Source organism: Bos mutus, chromosome 7 (genome assembly GCF_027580195.1).
Source record: "Bos mutus isolate GX-2022 chromosome 7, NWIPB_WYAK_1.1, whole genome shotgun sequence".
Taxonomy (NCBI): Eukaryota; Metazoa; Chordata; class Mammalia; order Artiodactyla; family Bovidae; genus Bos; species Bos mutus.
The window spans coordinates 92,199,970-92,227,384 of record NC_091623.1 but is presented as its reverse complement, the minus strand read 5'-3'; the positions used below and the strand labels follow the sequence as shown (position 1 = coordinate 92,227,384).

The window sequence follows — 27,415 nt, the reverse complement described above, 5'->3', positions numbered from 1 at the left end:
TTAAAAGATGCTTACTCCTTGGAAGGAAAGTTATGACCAACCTAGATAGCATATTCAAAAGCAGAGACATTGCTTTGCCAACAAAGGTCTGTCTAGTCAAGGCTATCATTTTTCCAGTAGTCATGTATGGATGTGAGAGTTGGACTGTGAAGAAAGCTGAGCGCCAAAGAATTGATGCTTTTGAACTGTGGTGTTGGAGAAGACACTTGAGAGTTCCTTGGACTGCAAGGAGATCCAACCAGTCCATTCCAAAGGAGATCAGCCCTGGGTGTTTTCTGGAAGGAATGATGCTAAAGCTGAAACTCCAGTACTTTGGCCACCTCATGCGAAGAGTTGACTCATTGGAAAAGACTCTGATGCTGGGAGGGATTGGGGGCAGGAGGAGAAGGGGACGATAGAGGATGAGATGGCTGGATGGCATCACTGACTCGATGGACACGAGTTTGAGTGAACTCTGGGAGATGGTAATAGACAGGGAGGCCTGGTGTGCTGTGATTCATGTAGTCGAAAAGAGTCGGACACGACTGAGCGACCGAACTGAACTGAACTGAATCAATTTATGATCAGAGTTATACTCTGTTAAGTGTAACTGAGGAAACTGTATTACAATCTACTCATTTATCATTAGTCTTTTAATACCATTTAAAATAATCTATGAGTTGAGTAGTCTCAACAAGTTGTACAGACTTAGCAAGGATCCTAGGCCACTGCTGCTTTAAGGAAGATAATATCTCTTACAGAATGGAAGTCAAGGAAGAATGTCTGCTGACAGATTACAGTCCAATTTTAGGTGCTGTAAAATAGTGGAACTACAACTTTAAAGTGGTAGTTGAATACTTTGATTAACTTAATAGATTAAGTGAATGCATATCCACCTTTCATATAACACAGAGGAAGATAAAAGTTCTTTACATAATTTCATTACTGAAACCAGAAGAAACATAAACATCCAAACCTACTGCCCAATTACTCTAAAAAACCAATCAACAAATATCCCAATTATCTATCAATCTGAAATTATCAACAAATAACCTAAAGCTAAGATTGATATTTTGTGCAGCTATTAACTTAAATTCTCAGGTGGCCAAAACCAAATAACTCCAACTCTCAGGTTTCAGTGATCCATTTTGCACTTAAATCATCCTGGCAATTCTACTGGAGTAAATGGTCCTTAGATAAGATCCTTATTTAAGTAAAACCATGGTTCAGACAGAGCAAACTTCACACTCATAAAATTGTCTCATCAAAAACAATCCTCCCTCTATCTTTTACAACTTGAAACAGGGTCTTCTCAAATGTGCCTAAGCGCTTAAGATTTTTATAGCAGCTTTCATAAACTTCTTAGAAAAGTTTTACTTCCACTCACGGGTCATCCCATTGTATTATCTGGAGATGCACACAAGTTATTATTTTTCCCAACAGAATATTAAGTGTTGTGATAATGAAAGCACAACTTCTTTTTCTATTGACAATGTTTTAAAGAAAGGGGGGGCATTTCCTGTTAATTAAGTACATATTATGAACTAGATGGTTTATATTATATGTTATCACTAGTCTTCACCACCATCTTTCAGATTCCATATTACAATTCTTATTTTGCTGAACCTGAAAGCAATTAAATAATGTTAAAGATCACACACACTTCATTATACAGCTGCTGTTTATCACACTACGTCTTAGAGTACCGATATTAGGTAATGTCCAGAGCACATAAATTTGTCCATTCATTCATTCAACAAGTATTTAATGAAACCAATTTAGCTTATACTGGAAGCATAATTGAGATCACTGATACTTGAGATACAGCCTAAAGGTCATCACTAATCATTACCCTAGCTCTGAATGGTTTGTCCCTAAATGAGGTTATGTGAATAGAAATAAACATAATTGGACTAATTTACATCTTTCATTGAATCAACGGACACATGAAACTGGCCACCTGATAAACATTTTGATAGCTTTTACAAAACAATAGAAGTTATGCTTCCCTCTGTTTTCCCTGATATTATTTAGAAAGGTCTACTTACTAAATTCCATTTGGGGGGCTTCCCTGGTGGTCCAGTTGCTGGGACTATGTGCACTCAATCCAGGGGGCCCAGGTTCAAATCCTAGTCAGGGAACTAGATCCCACATGAAGCAATTAAGAGTTCTGATGCCATGACACCACCAAAAGAGCCTGCATGCTGCAACTAAAGATACCATATGCTGCAAAGAAAATTGAAGGTTCTGTGTGCCACAAAAAGACCTGACACAGCCAAATAAGTAAATACATACTTTTTAAAATTATTTTTAAAAATTCCATCTGGAACTTAATGTCAATACAAACTGCTATTCTCAATAAGCTCAAAAACTTCATTAAAAAAATCTGACAGGTAGACCCATTCTATGCTTCCTTTTATTGTCTTGGTTAAGAACCATAAAGTGACATGTAAATTTCAGTAGCAACAACTGTCTCATTTTAGGGCAATGTGATTATCTTTCATTCCCCAAATGGTTTTCAATCTCTTTTATAAGTCTAGGTTTTAATTAACTATTATATTTTTGAAAATAGAAAGGCAACAAGTCAGGAGAAAATAATTAGGATGCTATACTTTCCTACCCCTTTATAAGAATTCACAAAAGAAACCAGGCTTCTCATAGGTTCCAGCAATGCTTTCCCAAGAGTAATATATTATAGCATTTGATTTCTGTTTGACATTCTACAATAAGCATAAGGATACAAGAAAACAGACTTTGTACATTTTCAAGAAAATTTTCCATGTATGTGAGAATTATGGGAAATTTTACACTTGAAGAATTATTATAAATTTACCATGATATCAAAAATGTGCTCAAAACACAATTTGTCAACTCTGAATATTTCACAGAAACATCATTAAGATCATCCATGTAGATAAAACGGGCAAAAGAAATATCTAACCTGGGAACATACAGACTTGTATTCCTGAAATTTACAATAGGGATTGAAAAAATAATCTCTTCAGTTTTTCCTCATGACAACACTTACACTATATATTTCAGTGAGAAAGTTTTAAATGCATAAGAATAAACTCATGATATTTGGGATTTTGTGAATAATTTGAAACCATGAAATGACTTAGGATTCTGAGAAAGTATAATGTATACATCTCTAATGACCAGAATCACTGCACTTTAAAAGAAACTAAATGCAATTTACGAAATTGTTAAACAATTTTGTGTGTAGTTAGAAGTTCCTCTCGGAGAAGGCAATGGCACCCTACTCCAGTACTCTTGATTGGAAAATCCCATGGATGGAGGAGCCTGGTAGGCTGCAGTCCATGGGGTTGCTAAGAGTCCGACACAACTGAGCCACTTCACTTTCACTTTTCACTTTCATGCATTGGAGAAGGAAATGGCAACCCACTCCAGTGTTCTTGCCTGGAGAATCCCAGGAACAGAGGAGCCTGGTAGGAGGCCGTCTATGGGATCACACAGAGTCGGACACGACTGAAGCAACTTAGCAGCAGCAGCAGCAGCAGTAGCAGCAGAAGTCCCTCTATTTATAAAACTTTACATAAAATATCATTTATAGACTTTTCATTGAATGAGATTTATCCTCTCTAGAAGAGTCTGTGTTCTTAACAGATAAACTATCATCGGATGTTCAACATAAAACTGTTGCATGGCCAATGAAAAATTAAAACATCAATGAAAGCCAGGAAGAGTTGGTAACTCATAAGAATTGGTATGGCTGGTAAATTAAATTAGAAAAATAATAGTATTAAAAAGTACTTCATAAAGTAGATATAAAATTTAATATATGAATATACAATATATATTTTAAATTATTATAAATAAGGTGTGAGGGAGGGCCTGAAGGAAGACCGCCGGGTGGTCATCGGTGTCCACAATGTTCATATAAATATCTTGGGGTCTGTTTAATAGATTCCGAATAAATATTAATCACCCATAATAAGAGGTATCTTGCTCAAAGCTAGGAGAATACTTGATATGCACTCACCTGAATTAATGCACCATTATCTTTAGAAAACCCGGAATCGCCTGAGAGCAAGTGAGGCTCGCTTTTCTCACAGCTCTCCTGACTGATGAGCGTGTCCGCGTAGTTCGGCTGCGGGAAGATCACGTGACTCCCCCGAGAGTCCGCGGTGAGCGAGACCTCGTGAGAATAGGTCTGCAGGAAAGCCCGCACCCCGTCCACGCCCACAAACTGAGACGCCGGCACGCCAGCCAACCCGTTGCCGGAAGCCTGGAACAGACGCGACATGTGCCAGCTCCGCAATCTGAGCGCCAGTAGCACAATGACAAAGGCGAGGAAGACACAGGAGACCGCGGCCACCGCCACCACCAGATAGAGTGTGAGGCCTAAGTCGTCGAAGCTGGCTGGAGACTCCAGGCTGCCTAGATCAGCCAGGACATCTGGGATGCTGTCAGCCACAGCCACCTTGAGCGTGACGGTGGCCGAGAGAGGGGGCTGCCCGTGGTCCTGGACTGCCACCACCAGGCTCTGCTTGAGCGCGTCTCTGTCCAGCAGGGCCCGCGCTGTGCGCACCTCGCCCGTGTGCAGCCCCACGGCGAAAAGCCCTGGTTCACTGGCCTTGAGCAGGCGGTAGGACAGCCAGGCGTTCTGTCCTGAGTCTCTGTCCACTGCCACCACCTTGGTGACCAGGTAGCCGGGCTCTGCGGAGCGGGGTGCTAGCTCTACGCCTGTGGAGCCATCGGTAGGTACGACGGGGAAGAGGATCTCTGGCGAGTTGTCGTTCTGGTCCAGCACGAACAGGCTCAGAGAAACGTTGCTGCTGAGTGGAAGGTCCCCGCTGTCATGTGCCATCACTTGTAGCTCTAAGTCTCGGAATTGTTCATAGTCGAAGGAGCGGAGCGCATACAGGACACCAGTGTCTGAGTTTATGGAGACGTAGGAGGACAAGGGAGCTCCCTGGAGAGTGTCCTCCATCAAGGAGTAAGTGACTTGGGCATTCTCTCCATAGTCGGGGTCATAGGCGGTCACGGAGATGATGGAAGCTCCTCTGGGGTTGTTTTCTAGGATATATGCCGAGTAGGAGGCTTGAGAGAAGGCAGGCGCGTTGTCGTTGATGTCTGCCACGTTCAAGATGATGTGAGTTTCCGTGGACAGGGGCGGACTTCCTCGATCAGTGGCCATCACGGTGATATTGTAGCTAGGAACCAGTTCTCGGTCTAGGAGTGTGTCTGTCATTAAACTATAATAATTTCCATAAGACTTTTCTAATTTAAAGGGCAGATTCCTTTGGACGAAACAGGTTACTCGTCCATTTTCCCCAGAGTCTTGATCATTTACATTTAAAAGGGCAATTAACGTCCCTCTGGGAGAGTTTTCCGGAATGGAGCTGGAGAGAGAAGTGACTACTACTTCAGGGGCGTTGTCATTCACATCCAAAACTGTGATCAGGACTTTGGCTCGTGCAGAATATCCTGCGTTATCCGTTGCTTGCACTTCCATCTCGTAGAATCCTGATTCCTCGTAGTTCAACTCCCCTATTGTTGAAATTGTCCCTAAATTACAATCTAGCTCGAAAAGTTGGGCCGCTTTATTGTCCACATACCGGAAGGAATACATCACTTCCGCATTGGATCCTTCATCAGGGTCGGTGGCATTTACCAGAAGCAGTTTAGTGCCCAAGGCCACATTCTCTGGAACGCTCACACGGTACTCGGATTGAGCAAACGCTGGTGCGTTGTCGTTCGCATCAAGGACCATCACACGGATGCGCGCAGTGCTAGTGCGGACTGGATCGCCCCCGTCCGAGGCCGTGAGAACCAGGTGGTGAATGGCCTTTTCCTCGCGGTCCAGGGCGCGCTCCAGCACCAATTCCGGGTACTTATTACCATCTGCTCCGCTTTGCACGTCAAGAGAGAAGTGAGTATGACTGCTGAGATGGTAGCTCTGGAGTGAATTCTTCCCTATATCCGGATCCCAAGCGTGGGGAAGGGGGAACCTCATCCCTTTAGCTGCGTTTTCACTCATTTTTATTTCTAATTCACCTTCCTGGAAATATGGGGCGTTATCATTAATGTCTCTCACTTCTACCACTACCCCGTATATTTTCACTTGATCCTCCATCAGAATCTCCAGATTTAGTTGACACTTAACGGCCCCCATACAGAGCTCCTCCCGGTCTATCCTGCCCGCGGTGACCAAGCTGCCGCTTCGCGGATTCAGAGCGAAAAGTTGTGTCCTACCTCTGGAGACGATGCGGACTCCGCGCTCCTCCAGTTCCTGAGGCTCCAACCCCAGATCCTTGGCGATGTTCCCCACCCTAGAGCCTTTCTCCAGCTCCTCGGGAACTGAATAATAGATTTGTGTGCCTCCAGTTTCCCACAGAACCCCCAGGAGAACTACCAGCAAGACTAGCTTTTTGCAGTCCCCGTGCATTCGCGCAGGAATCATTGTCACTTTCCTTGAGTATTACTTCCAGTTCTTCCCTTGATCACCGAAGTCCGGATCAGCTCATTCGTCCTTAACAGTCTACAGTTTGGGGAACCGAGCTCTTCTGCTCAGTTTCCTCACAGTCCGAGAGATGGTTAATTTTTTTCTGTGCTTTGTGCTTCACGCGCGTGCATGGCTGGCAGGATCTCTCTCTGCTCTTCTCTCCCTGGTTGGTGAACAGCGGCACTCAGAGTCCTAACCAATTACTGCACAGTCTTAAAGTCCGGGAAACCATTTTGGTTTCTAGACCTTAAATAGCTCCACCTACTGTTCTTCAAATAGGGATGAAAGTGGACCCAACTAAAACTACTTCATCTTTTTTGGAATTTCAGTGAACTTCTTTTTATTTCCCTAAACTTCTCATAAACAGCCACCTTCCTGAGATTATTTTCTGTACCTGTATGTATATTCTGATTTTTCTGATGAGCTTTTACATGAAGTTTCTATACACAGTAAATTTAACCATGTAATTTTAGTACACCGGCTTTGGTATCACCCCCAGCACACATACATACCTATTATGGGAATCTCGTAAGGCGTTTCATGTTTTGAGAAATTATATAACAATAATTTTAAAATTCTCACTCAACTAAAATCTGGGGCAAAATTTTTCAGTAGATTCTTAAATTTGCCTAAATGAAAGAACTACTTTAACAGGTTGTTGACATTTAGCGTTTAAAAATCAAATTTTTACAATAATACGGCAACCTAAAAATAAGAAATGTGATTGTACACATTATCAGAATCACACTTGACAGGAAATCACGTGAAGAAGACACACATTTTTAGAACAAAATAGAAGCATTCCAGAGACACTGGTTCAAGATGGCAGAGTAGAAAGACATGTGCTCACCAACTCCTTCAAGAGCGCCAAAAATCACAATGAATTGCTAAGTAACCATGGACAGAAAGATGCAGAACCCACCAAAAAAGATACCCCACATCCAAAGTCAAAGGAGAAGCTGCAATGAGATGGTAGGAAGGGCACAATCACAATAAAATAAAAAAAGAAAGCATTCCAACTAGCATTTGCTGGGGATATGGGTAGGACTGTACTAATATATTTCAAAAGAATGTTTAGGATCAACATCCTGTGATAAACCACATTGGAAAAGAATTTGAAAAAAGAATATGTATATATGAATCACTGCTGTACATAAGAAACTAACACAACACTGTAAATCAACTATACTTCAGTTAAAAAAGACAATGTCTAGGAAAATTAGAAACCAAAATATTATAAACTCACCTTTTTCTGGGAAACACCAAATTCCAGTTACTGACATTTACTGGTAATATATTTGGAAGCCCACCAAAATATAGGGGGGGAAATCTATTGTGCTTTCACATATGTAAATATTTATATTATGAGGATAAGCATAAGTGGCAGGTATACCATAAATAACATCTTTAACACTGCAATGAAATCAACAGGTAGCTCTGAGAAAAGGTAGGACATAAAATTTATCTGTTCAGTGGTACTCAAAGAATCCCTAGCAAATGTACCTAAATATTATGTAGTCATTATTATGTCCTTAAAGTTTGTATGCATTCCCCTCTAACTTTGTAGTTAAGAGAGTAAAGAAAAGCCTTATATGCTAAGATATTGATGTTCTAAAAAAGAGAAACACTCACAGGAAAAACAATTATGCTTCCATTAAAAATATTTGAATGGCAGCAGCATTATAGTATCCACATCTCACAGTAAGAGAGATTTTGTGGGGGGATAATAGAATAACTCATGAAATTGTCAAAATATTTAAAATACTTGAGGGTTAATAATAAGAGTTGCTGATCTACCCAGAAAGAAACAGAAAAGACAGAGTGGGCAAACAAAAGTGAAGTGATAGTAGATATAATCTGTTTAAGGTTTTTTCTTGGTTAAATATTGGTTTCAAAATAATCCAAACCCATATGCAGATGAAAGACATTCATTAAAACTCACTTGAATAGAGGCAACAGAGTTACAGCTTAACTTGTTATTCTCTTCAGTGACACTTACTACCAAAGAAGCTTCATTGGAAAGATCTTGTGGGGACACCACTTCTGGTGTCAAGGTGAGAAAGTCGAACCTTGTTTTCTGAGAATCCGAAACGCACAGATTGTAGGAATAAGGCAAAGTCCCCTCACTGTAGTTGGGGAGAACCTCAGGTCCAGTCTTAGAACAGAGATCAGCTAAAAACAGCCCCAGGTGGCCAGGCTAGAGGAGCGTCGAAAGCTCAGGACGACGGCCAGAATCACCACAAGGAGGAAGAGCACCGAGATCAAGGCCAAGGCCACCACCAGGTAAAACTGCAGCTCAGCTTGGGGGTCAGAGGGCGAGGGCCGGTCACTGAGGTCCGGCAGCGCCTCCTGCAGGCTGTCGGCGAAAACCAGGAGCAGCGTGGCGGTGGCCGAGAGGGGCGGCTGTCCCCCATCGCGCACAGCGACCAGCAGGCGCTGGCGGGCCGCGTCCCTGTCGCCCAAAGCCCTCGCCGTGCGCACCTCGCCCGTACGTAGCCCCACGCTGAACAGTCCGGGCTCGCTGGCCTGCAGCACGTGGTAGGACAGCCAGGCGTTGTGTCCAGAGTCGGCGTCCACCGCCACTACCTTGGTGACTAGGTAGCCGGGCTGCGCGGCGCGGGGCACCGTGTCGAAGAGCGCCGAGCCGTCGGGCCCCAACGCCGGGTACAGCACCCTGGGTGCGTTGTCGTTGCGGTCGCCCACTAGCACGCGCAGGCTCACGTTGGAGCTGAGCGCTGGCGAGCCGTGGTCGCGGGCCTGAAGCGTCAGCTCGAAGGCGCGCAGCTGCTCGTGGTCGAAGGCGCGCTGCGCGAACACCACGCCGCTCTGCGGGTTCACGGACAGGTAAGACGACATCGCTCGTGGCTCCAGGTCGCTGGCCACGATGGAGTAGGAGACACGGCCATTGGGTCCCAGGTCTGGGTCGGAGGCGCTGACTTGCGCGATGGAGGCGCCGGGTGGATTGTTCTCTGCTACGTGGACCACGTAGGAGGCCTGGTGGAAAACTGGAGCATTGTCGTTGACATCGGTGATTCGTAGAGTGACGCTTCTGCTGGAGGAGAGGGGCGGCTTGCCCCTGTCTGTGGCTGCGATGGTGACATTGTACTCCGGGGTCTGCTCCCGGTCCAGGGCGCCATCTGTCACAAGCTTGTAGTAATTATTGGCGGAAGATTCAATTCGAAAAGGAACTTTTTCTTTTATGAGACATGTGACCTCCCCATTTTCTCCCAAATCTTTATCATGTGTTTTGAACAGAGCAATCACGGTTCCGGGTTCTGCATCCTCGGTTATGGAACTAGACACCGAAGTGAAAACCACCTCTGGGGCATTGTCGTTCTCATCTACAATGTCCAATATAATTTTACACTCACCGGTCATGCCTCCACCGTCCTTGGCTTCTATGCTTATGGTATAACTGCTACTGATTTCAAAATCTATAGGATCGTTGGATTTAATTTCTCCACTTTGATGATCCAGCACAAACATGTTTCCAATACCTCGCAGTGTTTTGAAGGAGTAGGTGATTTCTGCACTGATGCCCTCATCCTGGTCAGTGGCCTTCACCTTTAGCACAAAAGTGCCTGGGGGTGAGTTCTCACGCAGGCTAACTTTGTACACATCCTGACTGAACACTGGGGGGTTATCATTGGCATCAGTGACCTTGACCCTGATTTGAGTGGTGCCAGTTTGGACGGGATCACCGCCTTCCACTGCTGTGAAGATCAGGAGGTGGGAACTCTGTTGCTCCCTGTCCAGGGGCTTCTCCAGCACTAATTCTGGGGCATTCTTGCCTTCAGCCTTATACTCAGCCATCAGAGAGAAATGCTCACTATAGCTCAGTTGGTAACTCTGAAGAGAGTTAGGCCCTACATCTGCATCGATAGCTGATTCCAGACCAAACCGAGTTCCTGGAATTGCAAACTCGTTGATTTGTATAACGATGTTATTTTGGGGGAAATGAGGTGGATTGTCATTTATATCTTCTATCATCACGTTTATGTGAAAAACATTTAGAGGATTCTCTGCTACAATTTCCAAGGGTACAACACACAAAGGGTTTTGGGGACAGAGCGACTCCCAATCTATTCTGTCACTCACAAGTTCCCATTCTCCGTGTTTACAGTAAAGTATACTTTCTCAGAACTATGAGGTTGCGGGTCAATAAATCCTGTACATGTAGCCCCAGGTCCTCGGCCAGATTCCCCACCACGGAGCCTCTGGTCATTTCTTCTGGAATAGAATAGCAGGATCTGTTCGGAAAGCGCCCGGCAGAACAAAGGCAGCAAGAAAGGAAAGACTACTTGCCGGCGCCGGGTACTGCTTCTCTGCTTCGCCCTATTTCCCATTCTTCTCTGCGATGCTGCAGCCTCCGATGTGAAGAGATGGTTTGCAAATTTCGTTTAAAATATTTACATCGACCACATAGAAAACTCAACGCTCCCAGTTTGAAGACAACCCAATCGGTATTCCGGAATCAGATTTTCGGAGTAGCAACCTGAGAACTGGCTACTCTTCTTCGGACTTGATTGTGTGACTGCTCAAGAAATCACTCGGGTAGACACGGAAAGCTAGTTCTTGCAGCGCATTGGCCAACAGCGGCGCTCGGAGTCTATTTAGCAAACTGCGGTCCGAAGCTTTGTAAATAATGGGATTCAGTATTCCAGCAGATATGTTGAACTGATTTATGGTGAATGAGGCAGTTTAGGAGTTTTGGATAGGTCTATTCTCCAGTGTTTATAACCAAACAGGGCTCCTTAGAGGTGAGATCCTATAGAAGAGCCATTAATCCAATAATGAGGAAAGTTTGTCTTTTTCTAATCAGAGGAAATGCACATATTGGAAGAACAAAAGTAGTCTTCTCTCCATGAAGACCACGTGGAAAAACAGCCCCACCAAGTGGTTTGGGGAAATTTTGACAGCTGTGAAATGATACCCAGTATTATCTTCAATCTGATATGCATATGAGTTTCCTCCCTTCATCAGAGAAGGTGAGATCGGAGCTGTATAGGGCATTACTCAGGATAAGAATAGCCAATACCATAAAGTCTTCCTTGTTACTTATCAAAGAGATTTATGAAAAGAATTATGAAGTGTTTTACACTTTCATCATAAATGTAAAAGGGTACCCTAGTAGGTTACTATAGGAATTTGATGACATGAAATGTGAGCGTTTTAGTTTTATCCTTTTATTTAACTGTACCTTAAGTTGCATCTCAACAGAACTTTATCTATCTCTAATCAAAATAACCTTCTTAATCTCAAGTGTCAAAACCAGCCTTTCCATTTTGTTCTCTAAGATATCTCTAATCAAAATAACCTTCTTAATCTCAAGTGTCAAAACCAGCCTTTCCATTTTGTTCTCTAAGATCTTGGTTGCCAACTCCTAACTAGTTCAGATTATGTTTTTTAAAAATACGGAACAACCTCCCTCTCCCAGCAAAAGCCTCATATTCTTTTTATTCAGCTAGTTTTCATTCAAGTAAAATGCCTTAAATCTTTTTCCTCAGTTTGGAATCTCATAAGCATAAATTCTATCCTGATGATGCTCAAAACACTCAACGTTTTTTTGACTTCAAGACAAATTTAGGCAGCTGTTGCAGGACTTCCCTTTCCTTACAGCTGAAATTCTTTTTGCTCAAACATTAGATACTCAATTTATAGTTAATCATAGTAAGGTCAGTTCTGAAATGAGAAGGGATATCTTAAAAGGAAAGGTGAATATGCAAGTAATCTGGGCGAAATATCTAGAAGTGCTGTGAGAGTGTTGAGCTGAATTGTTGACTATGGAGATGATTCCTGAGATCAATACCCTAGAAAAGTTTTCTTTCTTCCCTTAACTTTCCTAAGCATTGCTTCAGATAACACACTATTAGGTAACTATTAGGTTCAATAACAAGGTGGTTCTGAACGTAAGAACTGATTATGAAAAAAAAAAAGTGAAAGTATGAATCATTCAGTTGTGTCTAGCTCTTTGTGACCCCATGGATTGTAGCCCACCAGGATCCTCTGTCCATGGAATTCTCCAGGCAAGAATACTGGAGTGGGTAGCCATTCCCTTCTCCAGGGGATCTTCCCCAGTCAGAGATCAAACCCAGGTCTCCTTCATTGTAGGCAAATTCTTTACCATCTGAGCCATCATGGAAGCCCCAAGAATTGAGTGTACTACTATTTAATATAAAAATGAGTTTACATGAAAGTAACACAATGTTGTAAATCAACTATACTTCAATTTAAAAAATGAGTTTACACACAGATATAGAGAATAGACTTGTCATTGCCAAGGGGGAGAAGGGGTGAAGGAGGGAAGGATTGAGAGTTTGGGATTAGCAGATGCAAACTATTATAAGGATGGATGAACAACAAGGCCTACTGTATAGCACAAGGAACTATATTCAACATCCTGTGATAAACCGTAATGAGAAAAAAGCGTATGTATATAGTGAAGGTTGCTCACCTGTGTCCGACTCTCTGACAGCCCATGTAATATACAGTCCAAGGAATTCTCTAGGCCAGAATACTGGGGTGGGTAGCCTTTCCCTTCTCCAGAGGATCTTCCTGACCCAGTAATCTAACTAGGGTCTCCTGCATTGCAGGCGGATTCTTTACCAGCTGAGCCACAAGGGAAGTCCAAGAATACTGAAGTGGGTAGCTTATCCCTTCTCCAGAGGATCTTCCTGACCCAGGAATCTAACTGGGGTCTTCTGCATTGCAGGTGGATTCTTTATCAACTGAGCTATGAGGGAAGCCCGTGTGTGTGTGTGTGTGTGTGTGTGTGTGTGTGTGTATTCCACAGAATGGAATCAATCTTTCTATGCAGCACAAATTAACACTGTAAATCAACCATACTTCAATAAAATGCTTTAAAGTGAGTTTGCAAAGGAAATAAAGATGAGTCCAAGACTCCTAAGCATACTGAAAACAAACAAAATATCCAGAGGAATACCAGCTAAATCAATCTCATGAAGTCTAAATACCCACTCCATCTCTTATATTCACAAAATATTCCATATGAATAAATCTAAAAAATGTAAACATGTTTAGCAGATTTGAAAATAGCTTTTTGAGAAGCACTGGATCAAAATTAAAAATTATTTCTATAGGAGAATTTACTACATTAAAAAAATTCTTCAACAATACACAGACACTGAAGTTCAAGTAAAAGAATAAAAGGAAATAATACCAGTTCTACAATTCAACTACTTCTTCAGAACAATCTAATGACTTCACTGTATAAATAGAAAAGATGTCTAGAACTTAAGGTGAAAAATATGTTCTACATTTTCTCTCCCAAGAGAGCCTCATATTTAAAAGGGAGTCAGTATGTCTTATTTTAATGAGGCAAAGAAATGAGATAAGGTTGAAATAATCAACAGAAGCTAAACATTACTAATCACCAAAAGTCAAAAGAGAATTGTTTTGTGCTCAGAAAAAAAAGCTTCTATGTGTAAAAGTGTATATGTGTGAGTATGTGTGTATATGTATTATAGATGAAGAAAAAGAGCTAGAGTAAGTATGCTGTTGAGTCAACATGAGTATTAGAAGTAAAACAAATAATGGTAGAATATAAGTATAAATCTGTGGAGGCAATACAAAGCTGAAATGAAATAAATAAAAATGTTTATGAATCATTAACTTGAACACAACCAGTTTACATTTATAGCCAAACACTGATGATAGAAAAATATTACTAAAATTCAATTTAAAACCAATGATAACAGAACTGGACCTCTGAAATTAAAACAAAGAAACAAAAGAACCTGCCAGGACCAAAAGAAGAAAAAAACTTTCACAAAACCTTCCTGGAAAATGATGATAACCTGATTAAAGGTAAAGTACAGAATTTCACATGCTTTGCTTTATACAAGAACATACACCCCCTCCCAAACAGTTCATACAATAGGCTCAGGGGGAAAAAAAAGTAATCTTAAAAGACCTATGCACAGACATCAACAATTGGAAGGCAGGAAATAACTCTCACCTGATTACCAGTAGGATCACATTTGCCTAAACCTGTAACTGAATCTTCAGTTATCAAAAGAGGCTCGCTTTTCCCACAGCTCTCTTGACTGACAAGCGTGTCCGCGTAGTTAGGCTGCGGGAAGATCACGTGACTTCCCCGAGAGTCCGCGGTGAGCGAGACCTCGTGCGAATAGGTCTGCAGGAAAGCCCGCACCCCGTCCACGCCCACAAACTGAGACGCCGGCACGCCAGCCAACTCGTTGCCGGAAGCCTGGAGCAGACGCGACATGTGCCAGCGCCGCAGTCTGAGAGCCAGTAGCACAATGACAAAGGCGAGGAAGACACAGGAGACCGCGGCCACCGCCACCACCAGATAGAGTGTGAGGCCTGAGTCTTCGGGGCTGGCTGGAGACTCCAGGCTGCCTAGATCAGCCAGGACATCTGGGATGCTGTCAGCCACAGCCACCTTGAGCGTGACGGTGGCCGAGAGAGGGGGCTGCCCGTGGTCCTGGACTGCCACCACCAGGCTCTGCTTGAGCGCGTCTCTGTCCAGCAGGGCCCGCGCTGTGCGCACCTCGCCCGTGTGCAGCCCCACCGAGAACAGCCCTGGCTCACTGGCCTTGAGCAGGCGGTAGGACAACCAGGCGTTCTGTCCTGAGTCTCTGTCCACTGCCACCACCTTGGTGACCAGGTAGCCGGGCTCTGCGGAGCGGGGTGCTAGCTCCACGCCTGTGGAGCCATCCGTGGGGAGGGCGGGGTATAGGATTTCGGGTACATTGTCATTCTGGTCCAGCACAAATATGCTCAGTGATACGTTGCTGCTGAGTGGTGGGTTCCCACTGTCATGCGCTGTCACCCACAAGTGCAGTTCATGGAACTGTTCGTAGTCGAAGGAACACAGAGCATACAGAATGCCAGTGTCTGAGTTTATGGAGATGTAGGAGGATAGAGGTGCTCCCTGGAGGGTATCCTCTGCCAGAGAATAAGTGACCTGGGCATTCTCTTTGCTGTCCTGGTCAAGTGCAGTCACCGAGAAGAAGGAGGCCCCTCTGGGGTTGTTTTCCAGAATGTAGGCAGAATAAGAGGAGTCCGTAAAAGTGGGTGGGTTATCATTGTCATCTGCTACATTCAGTAAAATGTGAGTTTCTGTAGACAAGGGTGGACTTCCCTGATCTGTTGCTGTCAGTGTTATATCATAGCTCTGAACCTGCTCCCTGTCCAATGCTCTGTTTGTTATCAACTTGTAATAATTTCCGTAAGTCTTTTCTAGTTTAAAAGGCAGATTATTTGGAATGAAACAGGAAACTTGACCATTTTCTCCAGAGTCTTGATCTTGCACATTTAGAAGAGCAATCACCGTACCCGGAGGAGAGTTTTCCAGCACCGAATTAGTAGAAGATGTGATAGTTATTTCTGGAGCATTATCATTCACATCCACAACTGTGACCAACATTTTAGCAGTGGTAGAGAGACCTCCGCCATCTTGGGCTTGAATTTCCATCTCATAGAATCTATATTTCTCAAAATCCAGAGAACCCTGTATTAAGACATCTCCAGATAGAGAATTCAACTGGAATATTTTAGAAGCTTTGCTTTCCACATTTCGGAATGAATACACTACTTGCCCGTTGATTCCCTCATCTGGGTCAGTTGCATTCACCGTGAGCACCCGAGTTCCAGAGCTGAGGTTCTCAGGAACGCTCACTTCATATGTAGATTGTGTAAATTTGGGGATATGATCATTTACATCGAGGACCACCACGCGAACCGGAACAGTGCCCTGGCGGATGGGATCTCCTCCATCTAAGGCTGTGAGGAGGAGGTGATGAGCAGCCTGTGTTTCCCGGTCCAGGCTCCCCTCCAGCACTAGCTCAGGATTCTTGGCCCCATCCATACTGCCTCGTACTTGCAAGGAAAAGTAACTGTTAGGACTGAGCTGGTAGCGCTGGAGGGAGTTCATTCCCACGTCTGGATCCCTAGCGTTAGGAAGAGGAAATCGCGATCCCAGAGTTGCGTGTTCACTGACTTTTATCTCTACTTCCTCCTCCTGGAAGCTAGGGGCGTTATCATTAATATCCATTATTTCCACCTCCACTCCGTAAATCTTCAGGGTATCTTCCACAAGTATCTCCATGTTTAAAAAACAGGAGGAAATCGCCTCACATAGCTCCTCCCGGTCTATCCTACCCGCGGTGATCAAACTGCCACTTCGCGGATTTAGAGCGAAAAGCTGCGTCTTTCCTCTGGAGACAATGCGGACTCCGCGCTCCGCCAGTTCCCTGGGCTCCAGCCCCAGGTCCTTGGAAACATTGCCCACGAAGAAGCCTTTGTCTGTCTCTTCCGGCACCAAGTATCGGATCTGCACGGCCCCCAACTCCCGCAGCGTCCCCAGGAAAATATACAGTAGGACCAGCCCGCTGCAATCCAGAAGCAGTTGCCGCTTCGCCATGGCTGAGCCGATATTCCGCGGTTTATTGAGCCTTTAGGTTCTGAATCAGCTTATGTATCTACGAAGTCCCTGGCTGACTACATCCAAAAATATATTAGAGAGCGAAGAGAAGTACTTTTAAGTTTTCAGCATCAGGATCTGTAAGTATCCACCTCACTCAGCTTTGTGAGGAAGAGGTAGGAGGGAGGGAGAGAGGGACTCTGTAGCTTGCAGCTTCTCGTTCCCTAATTGGTGAACAGCGGCGCCTGGAGCCCAATCTTATTATTGCAACGAGAAAGAAAAACGCAACTATTGCTCCTGTTCAGAAGTTATTACACTCCCCTCTTTGAGAATCACAAGTATTTGTAAAGCATAAAATTGCAGACAATAAAGTTATGTGATATGATGTTAAAGGTTTACCAAGAGCACTTATGAAAAGAATAACTATTAAAAAGGCTTGCTAAAATAATTTCAGACTACTGGAACTGAAAACTTGCAGGTTAGATTTGATTCCCTTTGTTTTTTATTGACTAAAGGGAGCAGTATTTGTGGTTGTGTAACTAGCACGGTTCCAACAAAATTATCAGTTAGGATTAAGACTGTAATTCTTACCAATGTTTCTTTGTTGCGTAAAATAAACATTGGAGACAATGTGGATCGCATTAGAGTTGTCATTTAAAATACCACAGCATAAATCTTTATCCTTAATTTAAAGGTATTCTAGGGATTTCCCTTGTGGTACAGTGGTTGAGACTCCATGCTTCTAGTGCAAAGAGGTGCAGCTTCAATCCCTGGTCAGAGAACTAATATCCCACATGCCACCGCCAAAAAAAAAAAAGTATTCTATTTCATGAAAAATCGACCTGAGCCTTCTCTATATACTTCACCTTAAAATATATTTGAATAGTAGAGGGTTTGCAGCGTCTTAAACTTTAGTCTTAACAGTAATACCCTTGAGTTTGAAATAGATTTATTTTAGGAATTTTATCAAGAGATGGAATCTAAAATCTCAAAATAACAGTGCTATATTAGAATATATTGGCATACTGGAATATAAAAAGTATTAAGTACTTACCTGTTTAAAAGTGTTCTTATCTGCTTCAATACTAGGAGTTAAAATGCTATCCAATAGCACTGAAGAGCTATCTTTGTTGAGAATATCTTGTGTGGCAGGACAGTGTTCAACAGATGTGAGAAAATTAAGTTCTGGATTAGTTTGATTCCCAGGCACACATAAATTATAGGCATAGGGCAACGTTCCCTCACTGTAGGTATGAGGAATCTCAGGACCAGACTTAGAACAAAGAATAGACCCAAAGAAGCCCCTAGCGCTGGGGCTGGAAGAGCTTCGAAGGCGCACAGCGATGGCCAGAATCACCGTAAGGAGGAAGAGCACCGAGATCAAGGCCAAGGCCACCACCAGGTAAAACTGCAGCTCGGCCTGGGGGTCAGAGAGCGAGGGCCGGTCACTGAGGTCCGGCAGCGCCTCCTGCAGGCTGTCGGCGAAAACCAGGAGCAGCGTGGCGGTGGCCGAGAGGGGCGGCTGTCCCCCATCGCGCACAGCGACCAGCAGGCGCTGGCGGGCCGCGTCCCTGTCGCCCAAAGCCCTCGCCGTGCGCACCTCGCCCGTGCGCAGCCCCACGCTGAACAGTCCGGGCTCGCTGGCCTGCAGCACGTGGTAGGACAGCCAGGCGTTGTGTCCAGAGTCTGCGTCCACCGCCACCACCTTGGTGACCAGGTAGCCGGGCTGAGCGGCGCGCGGCACCGTGTCGAAGAGCGCCGAGCCGTCGGGCCCCAGCGCCGGGTACAGCACCCTGGGCGCGTTGTCGTTGCGGTCGCCCACCAGCACACGCAGGCTCACGTTGGAGCTGAGCGCTGGCGAGCCGTGGTCGCGGGCCTGCAGCGTCAGTTCGAATGCGCGCAACTGCTCGTGGTCAAGCGCGCTGCGCGAACACCACGCCGCTCTGCGGGTTCACGGACACGTAGGACGACAGCGCGCGTGGCTCCAGGTCGCTGGCCACGATGGAGTAGACCACCTGGCCGTTGGGTCCCAGGTCTGGGTCGCGAGCGCTGACTTGGGCGATGGAAGCGCCGGGTGGGTTGTTCTCTACCACATGGACCACATAGGAAGCCTGGTGGAAAACCGGAGCGTTGTCGTTGACATCGGTGATGCGTAGGGTAATGGTAGTGCTGGAGGAGAGGGGCGGTTTGCCCCGGTCAATGGCTGTGATAGTGACGTTGTATTCCGGAGTCCGTTCTCTGTCCAGGGCCCCATCTGTTACTAACTTGTAGTAATTATTAGAAGAAGAATGAATTTTAAACGGAATGTCTCTACTTAAATTACACGTGACTTCTCCATTTTCCTTGGAATCCTGGTCCCGTGTTTTGAAGAGAGCCACAACCATTCCTGGCGGGGAATCCTCCAAAATTTGATCTGAGAGAGAGGTGATGATTATTTCTGGGCTGTTGTCATTTTCGTCCAAAACCTCAATAATTACTTTACACCGTGTAGAGAGCGATCCTCTGTCCTTTGCTTCCACAACCATGGCGTATCTTCCTACATTTTCATAATCCAAGGGTTGATGAGTTATGATGTTTCCTGTAGCAGAATCCAGAGAGAACACGTGCCGGGCTGTATCAGCCACACCAAGGAATGAGTAGGTGATCTCTGCATTGACGCCTTCGTCTTGATCGGTAGCGCTCACCCTCAGCACGAAGGTGCCTGGGGGCACATCTTCCCGAAGGCTGACCTTGTACACATCTTGGCTGAACACAGGGGGATTATCGTTGGCATCCACCACCAGGACTCGGATCTGAGCTGTGCCGCTTTGCGGCGGATCCCCGCTGTCTAAGGCTGTCAGCACCAAATGGTGAACGCTCTCCGTTTCTCGGTCTAGGACCTTCTTCAATACCAGTTCTGGATATTTGCCCCCGTCAGGATTGTCTTTCACCACTAACGAGAAATACTCATTAGAACTTAGTTGGTATTTGCTCAGTGAATTCATACTAATATCGGGATCATTTGCAGGCTCAAGAATTGTTCCAGTCCCCGGGCTGACAGATTCACTGATTTCTAAGTATATTTCATCCTTATGGAATTGAGGAGCATGGTCATTAATATCTTCAACAACCACAATGATATGAAAAATATTTAAAGGATTTTCTACCACGGCTTCCAACTGCAATTCACATCTTCTCTCTTTGCATATCTGCTCACGGTCTATTCGGTCCTTCACAAGTAAGTCCCCGCTCTCCGCGTCTACGTTGAAGAGCAGCTTCTCCGCGCTAACTCGCAGCTTTCGAGCCGACACATCCAGGACACTGAGCCCTAGATCCCTGGCGAGATTCCCTACCACGGAGCCCTTGGCCAGCTCCTCGGGAATCGAGTAGCGGATCTGCTCGCAGAGCGCGGGGTAGAACAAAGGCAGCAGGAAGAGAAACAGTACCTGCCTCCGGTCAGCCGGGCGTGTCTGCGTGCAGCTCCCTCCCATTGCGCACTCTAGTTCTTGCTGGGTCCCAGTCTTTCTAGTTGGAGAAAGTGCACATGGCACACCGGTAAAGCATTTGGCCCAGGACAGGCGGAACCCCCAGTCTAGGGGCTGGGAATCCTTGTGTGCTAGGGAGAATGCGCGGCCAGGAGCTCCAGTGTATAAGCGGGTTTCCTTCTCTCTGTGTTGGTGGCTGCGCAGGAAATCCCTGGCTAGAGGCTGAGGAATCCCGGGCTTCAGAGCTTGCCCTGCACTGGCCGACAGCGGCGCCCAGAGGCTTCGTGTGGAACCGCAGATTACGTTTTCTGCTTTATTTCAGGAAGTCTTTAAAGACAAGATGATCGCAGCTGAAATATTTGAACCTTATTCCTCCGGTGATTCTGTTTTCTTCATGAAACTTTTTTTTTTCACATGGTCAAAACTATCATATATTGGGTTGACCAAAAGTTTGTAACATCTTACGGGAAAACCCGAACGAACTTTTTGGCTAAACCAATATTTTATATGTTAAAATTTTACATAGATTTTGAATAGGGTGAAATAGTTCTTTAAAAAATCTAAAAGGCACAGAAGAATGTAGAATGCAAAACAGGTCTCCTATTCCATTGCTTTCTGCTATCCAGTTCTATCCAGAGGCAATCACAGTAGATCCTTTTAAGAGTAAGTTTCCACAAAGGAAAGTACTAAAGATAAGCATAAAAATTATTTTTGGTCTTCAATCTAGGCTTAATCCATCCCACCATATTTAAGAACTAGAATACAACCACTTTAGTATTCATTACCATCATCTAAGGTGACCTATATTGCTTTTAAATAATTATATTTCAAGATATTTGCTAACAATAGCTACCATGCCAACAGAGTAGGTTTTTTTAAACCTGTGTTTTTTCAAAATAATAACATTATTTGAAATATATGCAGAATAATTTTGACTCTCATGGTCAGACATTTAAATGATTCAATTATTTGGAAGTTAAAAAATAAAAATTATTAACTATAACTCCAAAGATAATAACTATGCTCTTTTTCCACAGACATATCCTTGAACAAAAGTTGAATGACATGGGGAAAAAAATTATGGTCTCATAAACACTTTAAAACACATTAGGGCATGATTTGACCTTATGCTACCATATTAGTTTAGAAGAATATTAATAATAAATTAATAGAATAGTAAGAGATCAAAGCAAACACATCACTATCATCACTTTAAATGGACTCATCAGTAATTCCACTGATCATCTGTTCAGAATTCTGTGTACTTCTCTGCTTTGATTCACCTCTCATGCAGAAATGACTTTTTTTAACTTTAAGTTTATTTTGACTATAAATTTCAGAGTTTTCAGAGTTTCAGTTTCCATTCTCTCTATAGTCACTGAAATGACTTTGGCATACCTCTTTGCTCCTGTACTTGGGAACATGTACCAATCTATCTCCCTAAATTATATATATATTTCAGCCTTAGAGATTGGAGAATTTAACAAAAAAGTACAGAGAAAGCAGAACCTCAAGTCTGCTTAACATAATACCTTTTATCGGTTCTCTAGAGTCCCTATAGAACAAGGAAAGTAAAATTAAAATGGTATATCTTCCACATGACAGCATGAAATGAGAATCACTGGCAAAATGGATGCTGCAGTGTTACCAGGTATGATTATACTTCAAAAATTTAAGCACACGTTGTTACGAATTGTTAATGGAATATTACTGAAAATGGGTAGGATTTCCAGTAAGCTAATGCATTTGTTTCTGACATTTACCTATTCTTACTAGGCCTGACTTCAAAACAAGAGGCAGGGTTGTCTAAGGATTTCAGCGTGTAGCCACCAGGAGAGCACACAAATTGACAAGACACTTCCATATGAAAGTCCTCTCTTAGGAATTGCCAGTATCATACAACAAAACTATAAAACACAAGACTCTGTGAAGCTAAGCATAATAGCCTATGATAATAAATCTTCACTGGGATTAAGTGAATATTTTCCAGAAAGTAAAAACATATCAGTCTTAATAACTATCAAGTTCTATTCCTCAATGTTTTAGCAAGAAGTGAATGCCACTGAAATGGAGGAAAACGTGAAAAAAATAGGATTAGGATCCCACGATAATGCTGCAAACCTAGGAGTAAAACTGATCATAATTCTTAAAGGTGAGAAAAGGAGCAAAGATAGAACTCACTGGCACCAAAGGGGTATCTTCTACAGGAAACTTCGAATCATCTAACAAAGACAGAGGATCTTTTTTCTCACAGCTCTCCTGGCTGATGAGTGTGTCCGCGTAGTTGGGTTGCGGAAAGATCACATGACTCCTCCGCGAGTCCGCGGTGAGAGAGACCTCGTGGGAATAGGTCTGCAGGAAAGTCCGTACCCCGTCCACACCCACAAAGTGCGAGGCTGGTACACCCAATCCGCCTCCGGAAGCCTGGAGCAGACGCGACGTGTGCCAGCCTCTCAGCTTGAGCGCCACCAGTACAATGACAAAGGCGAGGAAGACGCAGGAGACCGCGGCCACCGCCACCACCAGATACAGGGTGAGGTCTGAAGCATCAGAGGCCGGCGGGACCTCCAAGCTGCCCAGATCAGCAAGAACATCTGGGATGCTATCGGCCACAGCCACTGTGAGCGTGACGGTGGCCGAGAGAGGGGGCTGCCCGTGGTCCTGGACCACCACCACCAGGCTCTGCTTGAGCGCATCTCTGTCCAGCAGGGCCCGCGCTGTGCGCACCTCGCCCGTGTGCAGCCCCACAGAGAAGAGTCCTGGCTCGCTGGCCTTGAGCAGGCGGTAGGACAGCCAGGCATTCTGGCCTGAGTCTCTGTCCACTGCCACCACCTTGGTAACCAGGTATCCTGGCTCTGCAGAGCGGGGTGCCAGTTCCACGCCTGTGGAGCCATCGGTAGGGAGGGCAGGATACAGGATTTCTGGCGCGTTGTCATTCTGGTCCAGCACGAATATGCTCAGTGATACGTTGCTGCTGAGTGGTGGGTCCCCACTGTCAGTGGCTGTCACTTGAATCTTCAGATTACGGAACTGCTCATAGTCGAAGGATCGCAGTGCATATAGGACTCCTGTGTCAGAATTGATGGAGACATAGGAGGATAGTGGTGCCCCCTGGATAGTGTCTTCAGCCAGGGAGTAAATAACCTGGGCATTTTCTTTGCTGTCTGGGTCCAGTGCAGTCACTGAGAAGATGGAGGCCCCTCTGGGGTTGTTCTCTGGGATATAGGTAAAGTAGGAGATGTGAGAGAAGGTAGGTGGGTTGTCATTGATATCTGCCACTTGAAGGATGAAGTGAGTTTCTGTTGATAGGGGTGGACTTCCTCCATCTGTGGCTTTTAATGTGATATTGTAAGAGGATACCTGTTCCCTGTCAAGAACTTTGTGTGTCACCAATCTATAATAACTATCAATCGATTTTTCTAATTTAAATGGTAGATTCCCCAATATGGAACAGGTGACCTGTCCATTCTGCCCAGAGTCCAGATCATGCACATTTAAAAGAGCTATAACAGTCCCCAAAGGTGAATCTTCCATCAGGGGACTAAACAGAGATGTGATGGTTACCTCTGGACTGTTGTCATTTACATCTTCTATTGTAATCAATACTTTAGCAGTTGCAAGATATGCCCCTCCATCTTCAGCTTGTATTTCTATTTCATAGAAACCGGTCTCTTCGTAATCTAGATTTTCTGATAGCTTTATTTCCCCAGTATTTTTGTTTAGTTGGAATTTCAACAATTGTGTGTCAGGTAATTTTCGGAATGAATATGTCACTTCTCCATTGGCACCTTCATCCCTGTCGGTGGCGGTTACTGTCAACAGCCGTGAGCCCACAGGCAAGTTCTCCGAAACACTCACTCGGTATTCAGGCAAACTGAAAACGGGTGCATTGTCATTTGCATCGAAAACAGTCACACTGATGTGGACAGTGCCAGACCGGAGAGGGTCTCCCCCGTCGACGGCAGTGAGAACCAGACGGTGCATTGCCTCTTCCTCGCGATCCAGGGCGTGCTCCAGCACCAGCTCCGGGGACTTAACGCCACTGACACGGCTTTGAACTGCCAGAGAGAAGTGCTTATTGGAGCTGAGCTGGTAGCTCTGTAGGGAGTTCACGCCCACATCTGGATCAACAGCTTCCGGGAGAGGAAAACGCATTCCTGGAGCGACGTTTTCATTAATTTTTACATCTAGATTTTCTGCTTGAAATTTTGGTGCATTATCATTGATATCAGTTACTTCTATTTCTACTCCGAAAAGTTTCACCCTATCTTCCACAAGAATGTTAAAACTCACCAGACACCGCGCGCTCTGAGCGCAGAGCTCCTCCCGGTCTATCCTGCCTGCGGTGACCAAGCTGCCGCTTCGCGGGTTCAGAGCAAAAAGCTGCGTCCTACCTCTGGAGACGATGCGGACTCCTCGCTCCGCTAGCTCCCGGGGCTCCAGTCCCAAGTCTTTGGAGATGTTGCCCACAAAAGAGCCTTTCTCTAACTCCTCGGGAACCGAGTAGCGGATCTGCCGAGCTTCGGTCTCCCACGACATACAGAGGAGAAGGCAGAGCTGGACCAGCGCGCTGAGGTAGGAGCGATTCCTTTGAGCGGCCATTGTTGTCTGGTGACTGGATTCTCGCTATGTCCTCACTGGGCACGCTGTGTTTTGGCTGATTCCTTTTTCTTACTCTGGGTGCAGGAAGTCTCTGCGGCCTGCGCACCTTAAATTCTGAAGTGAGTTTCGCTGCAGCCCTGGAGCTGGTTTGCAGGAACCGTGGGGCTTTGTGTAGCTGGAGCCCTGAGAATCCGGATTGAGCGCTGGCTGCGGTTCTCTCGTAGTAGGTGAACAGCGGCGCTCAGAGTCCTCAGAAGTTACTGCACCCACTTATGTACGCAATAGAAAACAAAGGGGACTCTATTTTTTGTTGTATATTTTATTTTATTTTACATTTCTTCTTTGGTTTCTCAACGGATATCTGTAGTTTTCTTGTTGTTGTTTAGTCCCTAAGTCGCGTCCGACTCTTTTGAGATCCCATGGGTTGTAGCCCGCCAGGCTCCTCTGTCCATGGGATTTCCCAGGCAAGAATACTGGAGGTGGACTGCCATTACTCGGTGGAATAAAGTGGAACGAAAGTACTACGGAGTATTAAATAATGGTCGATTAAATTTATATTTGCAACACTTATTTTCCCAATAGAAATATATCCACTTTTAAAGGTAAGTAATGCTTTTTTTCTTTCCTGTGAGCTTCTAGCTATATTCAGAAAAGCCTTACAATTTTATTTTGAAATTCTGATTTAAATGGTCCAACAGTGTTTAGTAGACATTCATATAGATATTATTATGAGATAATCCCTTTTAATTCACTTAAGATTTTTAAATTTTATATTGGTTAACTAATTATATTTGTTTAGCATTAAGATTGTGTAAAGGGCTTTCAAATTTTTCTAAAATAGTTTTATTGTGCCTCAATGAATTTTTTTGGAAAATGTATTTTTATTATAGGTTATTAGAAGTTAACTTGACCCAAATGAGTTGAGCTGGTAGCCACAAACTAAAAGGAACATGTCTCTATTGCAATGGGAAGAGAATACATACAAGTGCTATAAAACAATTTTTTAAAACAGAGTTAGAAATAGTAATGTGGGTTTTTAAAGAATAAGCATATCAAATGACCTGTTTTCACCAGGGTGTTGATGGCACTATAAATAATCTCTTTGCATTTTATATGGAAGTACAAAATAAACTGGCCCCCACATCTTCAGATGTATATCCCCATCAATCCAGTAGTAGGTCTCTCCTCAAAGATGAGGAGTTTGGAGGTTCACTTCTTTCATAAAGAGAGAACAGGTTCTTTAGAAACATTTATGTCATTATGCTTCCCCCCCCCCCCCATTTAACTCTTTAAAGATTTTATCTTTTGTCTTCAAAGATAATCAGAGTCAGAGATTGAGCACAGAGCACAATGACATTTCATTTGCTTTCTGGGAAATTCCTTATCTTCAATGTAGAGGAAAAAAGATTTGGAAAGAGTATAATTTGAGTACCACGAAAAAAATATATAAAAGAAAAACCAGAAGGACCAAAAATTGAAGAGAGAAATTCCTCTAGGGTAGTATTATGATTTGGGGCCCGTAGCAACACTTGGCAATAGAATGAAAGTTTTGACTCCTCTGCCAGGAAAACTGCATACATCTGTAACTTTGCATGCAATTTCAGGGATTCGTGGATCTGCTCGCTATGTCCCCTCAAATGCTTAGTTTTATTTATATTTTTTTATAATCTAGTTTTATTTTATTTTATTTTTGGCTGCACCATGCAGGATCTTAGTTCCCTGACCAAGGGTTGAAATCCCACCTCTTGTATTGGAAGCACAGAGTCTTAACCACTGGACTTCCAGGGAAGTCCCAACAGTTTTTAAAAATGTTAAAATAAATGAAGATACCAGAATGCACATACAGGATTATCTGCAACACATGTTTCTTTGATATGAGCATCTGCTTTGATATTTAAGGAGTACGTGAATATTATTAAACTTCAAACTATTTATTTATCTGGTAAGAAGCCAAGACCACAGCCTGTTTTGCTAACTTAGGCTTGAAAAGATATCTCCAATTTAGTTACATCCTTTCTGAATTACAGAGCAACTTATGAACAAGATGAGTGTTGAAAATGTAGTCAGTAAAAACTGAAAAGACAAGACAGTGATTAGTTATGGATTTTCTAAATATGATTCTAGATGTAAAAGTGAAATAGTATGCCCAACATATGAAAAAAATAGAATATTACAGAAGAAAAAAAATGAAACTTACCGGTGTCAGGGTCTCAGGATGTGTAGCCAAGTCATTCCCACTATGAAGTGGAATTAGGGCCACAGGAGAATCACCACACACTATGTCTTGAGGGGGATGCAAAGGCTCACTACATCTTAGAAAATTAAACTCTGTCTTTCCAGTATGGGCAACACACAGATTGTACGAATAAGGTAAAGTTCCTTCACTGTAGTTGGGAGGAACCACGGGTCCAGACTTGACACAGAGACCAGGCTTAAAGCAGCCCCAAGCAGCAGGGCTGGAGGAGCGTCGCAGGTGTAGGGCGACCGCCAGAA

At 44.0% G+C, this 27,415-nt stretch overlaps 3 protein-coding genes across 3 annotated transcripts in view; all 3 read right to left on the bottom strand.

The window, feature by feature from the left end:
* Positions 1–20,545, bottom strand: part of LOC102267002 (protocadherin gamma-B7) — a 100,073-nt gene extending 79,528 nt beyond the window's left edge. The window contains 2 exon segments of the mRNA XM_070374497.1: positions 17,911–18,772; positions 18,774–20,545. Coding sequence (XP_070230598.1) covers positions 17,911–18,772; positions 18,774–20,326 — 2,415 coding nt within the window. The 5' untranslated portion in view covers positions 20,327–20,545.
* On the bottom strand, positions 8,498–11,527 carry LOC102280419 (protocadherin gamma-B1). Its single transcript, XM_005900249.3, has one exon. The coding sequence runs from the start codon at positions 10,436–10,438 to the stop codon at positions 8,621–8,623; it is 1,818 nt and encodes a 605-aa protein (XP_005900311.3). The 5' UTR covers positions 10,439–11,527; the 3' UTR covers positions 8,498–8,620.
* Positions 20,546–22,441: 1,896 nt separating the features above from the next.
* Positions 22,442–24,922, bottom strand: LOC106701059 (protocadherin gamma-A10). The gene has a single exon (XM_014479582.2). The coding sequence runs from the start codon at positions 24,920–24,922 to the stop codon at positions 22,442–22,444; it is 2,481 nt and encodes an 826-aa protein (XP_014335068.2).
* Positions 24,923–27,415: the final 2,493 nt, after the last annotated feature.

Bases quoted from the DNA above. Each gene is read 5' to 3' on its own strand.
- LOC102280419 (XM_005900249.3), bottom strand. From the start codon at position 10,438: ATGATAGAAGATATAAATGACAATCCACCTCATTTCCCCCAAAATAAC.
- LOC106701059 (XM_014479582.2), bottom strand. From the start codon at position 24,922: ATGGCCGCTCAAAGGAATCGCTCCTACCTCAGCGCGCTGGTCCAGCTC.